The following is a 9880-nucleotide window of genomic DNA, read 5'->3' as shown; positions in this document are numbered from 1 at the left end:
TCTAATTTCATTCTTCTGGAAATTTAGTTTTCCCAACAGGATTTACTGAAGGGCCCTTTTCCTATTGTGTCATTTTAGCACCCTTGTTGGAACCCAGTTGACTTTATATGCATGAGTTCATTTCCGGGCTTGTTGTTTTGTGCGGCTGGTTGATATGTCTATCTTCCATAGAACTAAGCTGTTTTAATTACTATTGCTTCATAGTATCAGGCTTTCAGGTTTGTCATTTTGTTCATAATTTCTTTGGCTAATTGGGGTCTTTTATGTTTCTATGTGAACTTGAGGATTGTTTAATCTATTTTTATAAAAGTGACATTAGAATTTTGATAGAGATTGCATTGCATCTTTAGATCATTCTAAGTAATAAGGGCATTTTTAACAACATTAGTTCTTCTAATTCATTAATGCAAGACATCTTTCCATTTATTTCTGTCTTCAATTTCCTTCCTCAGTATTTTATGGTTTTACCTTCCTTGGTGAACTCATTAGTATTTTATTGTATTGTAGCTATTTTAAAACAGAATTGTCCTCTTGATTTCTATTTTTTTTAAAAGATAGTTGCAACTGCATAGAAACACTCCCAATGTGTGAGTGTCAATTTTGTCTCCTGCAGCTTTATTTTACTTAATAGTTCTAACAGGTTTTGGTGGCATTTTAGGCTTTGTGTACACAATTACGTTATCAGCAAGCAGTGGCAATTCCACTTTTTCCTTTCCGATTTGGATGCTTTTATTTCTTTATTCCTTTTGGCTAATTGCTGTGGCTAGAGCTTTTAATACTGTGTGGAATAGGAATAGAAATAGAGTAGAACTCCTTTTCTTTTCCAGATCTTAGAAGAAAGTTTGTGGATTTTTAATAAGTGAGTATATAATTAGCTTTGGATTGAGATACAGTCCTTCATTATCTAATTTGGTGAGTCATTTATTTTTTCCCAATATTTCCTAACAATATTTTTATTTTTTCCCATAATTTTATTGATAAACAAATAGCGATGAGACAGTTTCAAACCAAATTGGTAGGACAGTTTCAATAATTAGCACACTGCATACATTCTTCCTAGTGGTTATTTGCTGTACAAGATGCGGACATGATAACCTATTTACAAACTCTATTAGAACAAATTTCTGTATTCATTAAGAGAATGTAACTATATATCTATCCTAACCATTTTGAATACACAGATACAAAATGGACATTCATCTGTATTCCCTTTTTTTGTTTAGTTCCGTTATTTGAGTATTATAGGTGTGTAAACTCAGCAAAATATTCTAAAAGAGTCCAGTAGTCTATAATAGTATTGGGTCTTCCGTTTGACTGGCAATGTCAGAAATTGTTGATCTGAGTTCCCTACAGCTCAGCATAACAGCATGGCTTTACTTCTTATATTTCATTTTTATACTTTTCTGTTGGATGGTTAAGACCAAGGTAAAGCAGGACCTATGCAACAAGAGTTGTAGCTTTTTGGTCTGATAAGGTCAGTGAAATCCCCTCAGGATTTATCCTGAGATCCTGTACCTCAGATTGTAGAACCTTTGTCAGTGTCAGCCATGTGGATGAGTCACGGCCATTGCTTGGCCAGTGTGCTCTCTGTGAAAGCCTGAGAGAATATTTTCTCTCCAGGTGACTGGTGAGTCATTTATTATGAAAGGATGTTGAGTTACGTCAAATGGCGTTTCTGTATTCAATCATATGATTATGTGGTTTTGTCCTTCTTTCTGTTAATGTGATTTGTCACATTTATTGATTTGTGTAAATTGAGCCATTCTTACAGCCCAAGGATAAATCCCACCTGAGCATCATGGTTGTCATATTCATATGTTCTTGAGTTCAGTTTGCTAATGTACTGTTGTGGTTTTTTGCACTTGTGTTCATTACAGATATTGGCTTTCTAATTTATTTTCTTGTAATATTCTTGTCTGGTGTGCTATCAGGATAATGCTGGTCTTGAGGAAAGAGTTTGGAAGTATCCCTCCTCTTCAACTTTTGGAAGTTTAAGGAGTGGTACTAGTTCTTTAAATATTTGATAGAATACAGCAGCAAAGCCATCAGGTCCTGAGGCATGTGTGTGCATATGCATGTGCATGCGTGTGTGTGTGTGTGTGTGTGTGTGTGTGTGTGTGTGTCTTGGAGACAGGGTCAACAGAACCTTGGCGTGTACATGCGTTTCTCTGTATGTGTATCACTGTCATCACATGTCTGCACTCTCCTGGTGTGTCTGCACATCACCTGATCTCTGTGAATATCTGTCTTTCTGTCTCAATTTCCCCCTATTCTAAGCATACAAATCATATCAGACGATGGCCAACCAAACTTTTTGGCCTCATCTTAACTGAATTGTATCTATAAAGATTCTGTTTTCAAATAATGTCAGATCACATGTACCATGGGTTAGGATTTAATATCTCTTGATAGGGTGGGATGGAGCACTTTTCAGCCCATAAATTAGAAGTAATAATTACTTTTGGGGGAAGGAGAATGGTAGCATTTCTTTAGGGTCAGCTAAACAAATAGCTATGGAAGAAACAGGCAACTGCCATACTGTCTGACTTCTGGGGCTCCAAGGGCTCCTCTTCACGGCTCTCTCCTACCTGGCTTTCTTAGCCCCTTTTGCATTGTTGTGGCAAAGTTCCTGAGGCAGGGCACCTACTAAAGGAAATAGATGGATTCTGGCTCACCCTTCTGGAGGTGAAGTTGAGTGACTATACCTGGCCTGGGCCTCAAGTCGCCTCACAGCGTGGTGGACGATGGCACATAGCATGACTTCATGCAAGAGTAGGCACTGGCACAAGCAGAAGGGAAGGAAGGGTAAGAGCTGGGAAAGCAGACCTTGTTTTCTAACCATCCACTTTGGTGGGAGCCAGTTTGGTCCCATGAAACTTGATTCAGTCTAGAGAGAACAAACCCAATATGGCCACAAAAGCAGCATTCACCAGGGAAGATCCCTCACGATCCCAAATGCTTCCTGAAGCCTTACCACTTGGATGCAGTCACATGGAGGAACAGGGCCCTTGAAGGAAGTGGCACAGCTGTGTCCATGCTCTGTGCTCCTCCTCCCTTGAGGGCTGAGCCTGTGTTGGTGGAAGAGAGTGGAGAAAGCCTCTGTAGCCCTCTGAGCCCAGGGAGGCGAGGCTTTGGGGAGGTGGGAAGGAAACGCCACGAGAGAAAGCTGTCCAGAAGCAGAGAAGTGTTTTTGCCAGTTTTACATCTGATTCTTTTGGGACTCAGGAAAAGGGATAGAGGCTTATTTCTGTTGGGTGAATTTTCACTGCTGTTTCCAAGGATGATGACTCAAGCCTGTCCCTGTGTTCCCACCTGGGATCTGGAGGGGAAGGTAAGGACTTGGAAGGGCTTCAGGGCACATTAGTTAAATTGAGCGGAGACATGTCCCTTTCCCGGCTTCCATCTTGGCAGTGGTGCTGTTGGAAAATGATTTCTACTGTGATTCAAAAGCCAGGGAAGAATGGGGCTTCCTCATAGTTCTTTTGCATTTTAATTATTTTCTATGCACGATGTCTTTTAGAATTGAACCATCAATCTTGCCCACACTGGCATGAATGCCCCAGCAACCCTGTCTCAGTGTTCTGGAATGTGATTTCCCAGAAGGTAAGCAACAGCATGACAGTTCTAGAATATTGGGGTGCAGGCTTAAAGGATGGCATCTACTAAGTGGGTCACAGATCGTAGCAGGAGTGCAAAGGCTGTAGGAGTCTTTCCTGAGAAAAAGGCTTGGGAGCACGTGGCAGCAGCTTGGGAGCACATGGCACTAGGCGCGCACGTATAAGATTACAGTGTTTGTGGAAGGGCTCCAGGCTCCTACCCATTACTTTGGCTGTGGGTGCAAGGTAGTCAGGGCTAAGTTCAGTTCTTTGATCCATGTGTTGATTAGATTCCTTGAATAGTATTATTAATCTAAGATTTATAGGTTATTTACTGTGAGCTCACCTCTTTACATGAGTTGAAAGTACTATAGATATCATGCCTGTCAGGCGGCCAAGCAGAGGGACAGCGTCGTCTTCCGCAACACAAGCCATGTGCTGCGTGTGCCCAGGGAGCTTTGGGAGCTTATCCCAACTGATCTAACTCCAGAACCAGAATTTGAGTGAAGAAATATCAGCACTCTCGTGCATTCTCTGTCTTCACCTGAAACTGCCTGTGCATAGTCCTTTTTCTTATAAGTTGCTTCCTTGCAAATGAGCAAAGTGGAACTTATTTTTGAGTGGATTAGATGAAAAGAATTGAGAAAAAAAAAAGAAGAGGAAGAAAGTAAAAATATACTAATTGCAAGGCTTAAAATTAAACTTAGATATCTGAGGATAAGGACAGGCCAAGTAGAAAATTATATATGTAAGTGAAGATGTTTAGTCCATTTGTGTTGCTTTTATAAAATATCTGTTTTTTTTTTAAATAAAATTACATAGATAATTTACAGAATTATCATAATCTGCAGGCAGGGAAGTCCAAGGTCAAAAAGCCAGCATATTAGGGATGGTCAGATAGCTCAGCAGACTAAAGCGCCTGTTTAGGCAGAGCACAGCGGCTGGGGTTTGATCCTCTGCATACCATGCCAGCCCCACCCCCGAGGTGCGCTGAGAAGGCTATTGAGACCAGGCGTGGTGGCACGAGTTTATAATCCCAGTGCTTGGGAGGCTAAAAACAAGAGAATCACTACAAATCCAATCTACTTAGTGAGACCCTGTAGACTCTGTACTAAATACATTAAAAAAAAAGCCAGCATATCTGATGATGAGTGAAGGCTGCTCTCTGATTCCAAGATGTCACCCTGTTGCTACAGTCTCAGGTGGCAGAAGACAGGAGGGTGGAAAGGCCTCCATAGTTCCTGTGAGCCCTTTCATATGGGCTCTAGTCCTATTCATATAAGTAGGACCCTTATGGCTTAATCGCTTCCAGAAGGCCCACCTTCTAATACCGCCACCCTGGGTCTTATCAACAGAGGCAGGTGGCAAGGTGGATGGGTGCCTATATCTAAACTGCTGCAGGGGAGCTGGTGTATTTCTTGTGTGACAAGCCATGAGATGCCTTCTCTAAGTCATTCCCAATAAGTTCTCCTGGTAGGCAGAGTGGGAAGGAACAAATCTGTACGTTAAAGGTGAAGAAGCTAAGACTTAAATGACTGAGCCAAGGTCAGTGGCTAACAGGTAGAAGAGCTGAAAGAGTCAGACCTCCATGCCTGGTTCCAAAGCAGTGCTCTTCAATTACTATTTTTTCTTGGTGAATCTGCTTATTGGAAGGTCTGATGGCCTTTAACTCCCTTTTGGTACCAAACTCAACTACATCAAGGAGATTCAGGAAAAGAAGAAAAAAGCACACAGACTGAGAGTTGAAACTTGGGCCAATTTAGCTGAGCAAAGTGATATAAACTTGTAATCTCAGCTCTCTGGGAGGCTGAGACAGTACAATTACAAGTGTGAGCCCAGCCTGTGCAGTTTAGGATTTAGAAAAGCTCTGTTTAAAAATAAATTTTTTTTTTTAAAAACTGGAAATGTGGGTCAGTACAAACTTAATTCCTAGTAGGACAAATCACAACAAACCTTCCAAAACCAACTTGTTCAGATTACTTAACCTTCCAATTCCTCATTTGTTCAAAACATGCATTAGATACAATGCCACTGTCCTGACGAGTAACTCAGGACTCGCCTGTTTCACAAATCTTTGTTGAGGTGCTGTGAAAAGTGACAGAAATGCATTTATTATTTGTCTGTTTGCTTTAACTAAGAATAGTTTCTATTGCATCATTCTATAATATGCTTTGGGGCAGTGCTGTTGCTGCACGTTTGCAAAGCTGAGTGACACTTTATATGCACTGAGGCTTCCTGTGTCCTCTGAGGGGGGACCAGATTGTCAGCTGCTGTGAAGCCTACACCATTACCTTTGGGAGAACTGAAGGGTGTGTGCAGATGACTTCTTTGTGAGACTAGTCCCTCTTTTTCTGACAGTAGGGACAATGCTGCTTGGTTACCTCTCACTCTTGTCTCTGAGTCATGAGCCATTGGCCTAACATTTATCTGTGAGGACTCTTACGTTGGTGGTCCACGTGTGGCGTTCTGTGAGCGCTCAGCATTTGTGAGTGGACATAACTATTGAGCCTCTGTCCTCCCCCCACTCACTCTGCCAGTGACAACATAGAGCAGCACTGAGTTTCACAAGTCAGTTTGAAATTGATCAGGTATGTCCATGTCACCTACAAAATAAAGTCCAGAATAAAGTTTATGTTGGCAAAGCATCTGTGGTGCTCCATGGGCAAACTTTTCTACGTCACCTCAGCATCCACTAAGGGGACCCCCAGACACTGCTGCTTTCTTTGATCCTTAGCCCTCCAGTCACTGTGGCCTCAACCTACACTCACGGAAGGTGTGTTCTTTCTTTGCGATGTGGCTTTTGTGCCTTCCAAGATACTTGCCTGTTCTTGCCTAGTCTCTTCCACAGGTGACCTCATTTTTTGTTTCCTGCTTCCCCATTCTCTTTCCTTCCTCTTTTCCTTCTTGCATTTTTATTGGGCATTCACTCTGAGCCATATACTAGGGACAAGCCACTCAGGGCTGTGGAGGTGACCAGGAAAAGAAGGCCTTCAGATCCCAACAAGATGCATTAGCTCATCACTAAAATGCCATAGAGTTAGGCAAGGTGAAGGAGATGGGTAAGGATTCAGAAAAGGAAACCTAAGTGTGTCTCAGTAGTGCCAAAGCCCCAGGCAGAGGGGTTAGGTCTCCCATCTCGCTAAATGGCACATAGATGCAAAAGAAGGACAAAGAGAGAATAGTCTGCAGTTGAGGAACTCTGGGATCAGCAATTTTCTCTGTGGAACAAAAGGCCATGAGTCCAAAAGCTTATGGTTTTTATTAATTTCAGTCAGGGAGGTGGGTGGTGTTAGAGGCTGAGTACTAGGAAAAAGAAACTTTGCAGGCACTGGCTGTAATGAGAAACAGCAATTTTGCACCAGGCACAAAGGCCTCCAATGTAACAATGTAGCAGATAGTTTCACGTGTGTGAAGCTGGCACCTCTACTGACAAAGAGGTGTAATCCTTCCTGAGTCCCATGTCCTCAGCTAAGATGTTACCTCATGTTGTGGCCCTTGTAGTGGCTGACATATTGTCAACTTCAGACGTTTAGAAGTTTAATTAAGGGACTCAGTAGGGAGCCAAGGTTCTTGCTTTGTGAAGATCCTCATCCTATGCAAGAGGAGGGCATGGAGAGCATGTGACTTCCACACCCCCACCTCAGCGTAGCCTGCTTATAATATAAGGAAAGGAGGGAGGCAGCTGCTGCTGCTCTGCCCTTTGCTCTTTGCTGCTTTCTGCCACCATGAACTGCTGCCCTCTTCCACGGGACAGTCTGCCTCGGAGTCAGCGGTGTGTGGGCAGAAACCTCCGCTAACGGTGAGCTAGATAAACCTTTCTTCCTTTAAGTTCATGTGTTGGGTATTTTGTCCCAGCAATGAGAGAACAGTAGCTGAGACAGCCCTCGGATCTCACGGGCTCCTGTTTGAGCCCCCATTGGAGCCATCAGCAGGGGTAATCCTTGCCCATGGGCTGTAGTGAGGTGTGTTGGCTTCTTGGCCAGACATAGTCGCATTCTTTTAGCCAATAAGGGGAACGTCTGGTTCCATACAAAAGCTCTGCATTTCTCAGTGAGTAGGGGTTGAGGAAAGGCCAGGGAAAAATGGAGGCAAGGGACTTCATTTCTCAAGAGAGTGCGGCTTGGCAGCCTCCCACACAGTTGTTCTGCTGTATCTCTTGGAGGAAGCTATAAATTTTGTTTTGTTTTGTTCATGTTGTTTCTTCCAGACTTAGCAAATGTTTCAGCTGAATATCTGTTGCATGAACAGGTAAAATTTCTTGCTCAGTTGCATGCACTCGTTCATTCATTTATTTATTCATTCATCCATTCTCTTCTTTTAGTACCTTTTTGGACCTCAGGGTCACTTTGTCTCTCCTGAGTTTACATTCTCTCATCCTAAATTGTACATCTTCTATCTTCTAGATAAAATTCAGTGTTCTCTGTGTATGATGCTAGGAAAGCATGTTCATTTTCCTCTTTTTGGGACATTCCTTTTCCTCCTCTGGACTTCCTTCTCTGAACCTAGCAACCCTGTGAACAATGCCGTTGAAGTTCTTTGAACACTCACCAATTGGAGCAACTGCTTCAAGAACTCTGATGTTTTGAAGCATGATTGCCCCAGTGTACTGGAACGGCAGCTCTACAGACCTGGCATTCTGGTGCTAAACCCACAAGGGCTGCTCCCTCCTACTCCAGCTAACCCTAAGTTCCATGGGAGATGCAGCTTCTGGGGAATGGTGACCAAGATCTTTTACTGAGGAATGGTGAGCATTTTTTTCTTTCAAGTTTGCAGAGTCTGCCTGTGGCGTGGCCCAAGTGATGCTCAATGGATCCCTCAGTGAACCATTCAGTAAATACAGGTACTTATATCTTTGAATTTTCTTTGGAAAGGTTTTCACAGTTTCCTGTTAGATATTTCATCTCTATAAGGAATACATACTTTTCATCAGTTATAAATATACGGCCCATAAAAGTGAAAAAAAATTTGTATACTCTGAAAAGATTTGTCTTTCTGGGTCAGTGTTTTATGTGTTTTCTCCTTTATTTAAAATCTTCTAGTTTTCCTAATGGCTATGACACTGTTTCCACATATTGCTCTTGACCCCTGCATCAGGGCTCACAGAGGACAAAATCAATATAAAATATGTGTATAACTATACAAAGGATTTATTAGGCAGGCCTACAAGCTCGGAAGGTGAAGGGTCCCAATGGTCATCCATGGCAGAAGAATCCAAAATGGCCGCCCATGTACTGCGGAGCCAGAGGATCCAGTGAAGGCCTAGAAGCTTACCACAGAGTTACTGGTGTGAGTCTGCATTTGCAAGCTACAAGGTCTCTGTGTTGGAAGACTGAAGAATATGGGATGAAAGCCTGGAAGAAATGGAGAACAAAGTCCAGAGACAACAGTGAAGACTGGAGCTCTTCTGAAGAAAAAGGAGAGACTTTCTTCTTTGCTTCTTTTTCTTCCATCCAGACTACAAGCTTGTTGGTTGGTGCCATCCTCCTCAGGAGCAAGCTTCCCCTCCTTGATCTGTGGTCTGCACATCAGCCATCCACAGACACACCCAAGACTTCTAATCTGCTAGGTGACTCCTACCCAGGGCAAGCTGACTCATCACAGTTAAGGATCACGACTTCTGACTTGGTGTAATTTCCTCAGCTTTCTCTTCTATTACTCTGTCACTCTCATTCTGCATCTGTGTTCACTCTCTTCTCCTAAGCCCTGCCTCCATCACCCATGATTAGCTGTCCTGGTGCCTCTATGCTCCAAGAAGAGGTCACATCCCTATTCAGCAGTACAATTACCACTGGGAACATTAAAACCTGTGCAAGGCTCTTGACCTTCCTCATCTTTGTGCAGGCATTTCAGCAAAGGCCTTGAATCCCAGGCCCTTGGGAGGCTGAGGCAGGAGGATTGCAAGTTGGAGCCTAACTTGTGTTACTTAGTGGCTTGGTGAGAACCTGTCTCAAAACAAGAAGAAAAAGAAAAGAAAAGGGTTGGGGCTGTAATTCAGTGTGAAGGCCCTGGATTCAACCCCTAGTATTGAATAAAAAAGAAAATGAGTATTCTAGACATCATTGCATATGATCTGTGTTGCCTTAGACAGGCACTATGAACCCTGAAGAGGCAACAGTGATACACTGATTAACTGAGATAACGCTAATGAAAAGTGCTGAGTTCTGCCTAACAAAGACTCTCCTCAATGAAGATCACCTCGATGATGTAGAGTGTGCCTAAGGAGAGTCACATGGAGAGAAAACATTCTCTCAGGCTTTCACAGAGAGCACATTGGCCAAGCAATG

The 9880-nt window shown here is 42.8% G+C and overlaps 1 protein-coding gene across 1 annotated transcript in view; it reads left to right on the top strand.

Annotated features, from left to right (window-relative positions):
• The window catches only part of Cd38 (CD38 molecule), a 63762-nt gene that overhangs the window by 32437 nt on the left and 21445 nt on the right, over nt 1–9880 (top strand). The window contains exons 7-8 of the mRNA XM_023723913.1: nt 3521–3603; nt 8363–8436. Coding sequence (XP_023579681.1) covers nt 3521–3603; nt 8363–8436 — 157 coding nt within the window. The remainder of the gene's footprint in view (nt 1–3520; nt 3604–8362; nt 8437–9880) is intronic.

Source organism: Octodon degus, unplaced genomic scaffold (genome assembly GCF_000260255.1).
Source record: "Octodon degus isolate 3935 unplaced genomic scaffold, OctDeg1.0 scaffold00006, whole genome shotgun sequence".
NCBI classification, from domain to species: Eukaryota; Metazoa; Chordata; class Mammalia; order Rodentia; family Octodontidae; genus Octodon; species Octodon degus.
Note: the sequence above shows the minus strand (reverse complement) of the source record. Positions and strands in the feature narration are given on the sequence as shown.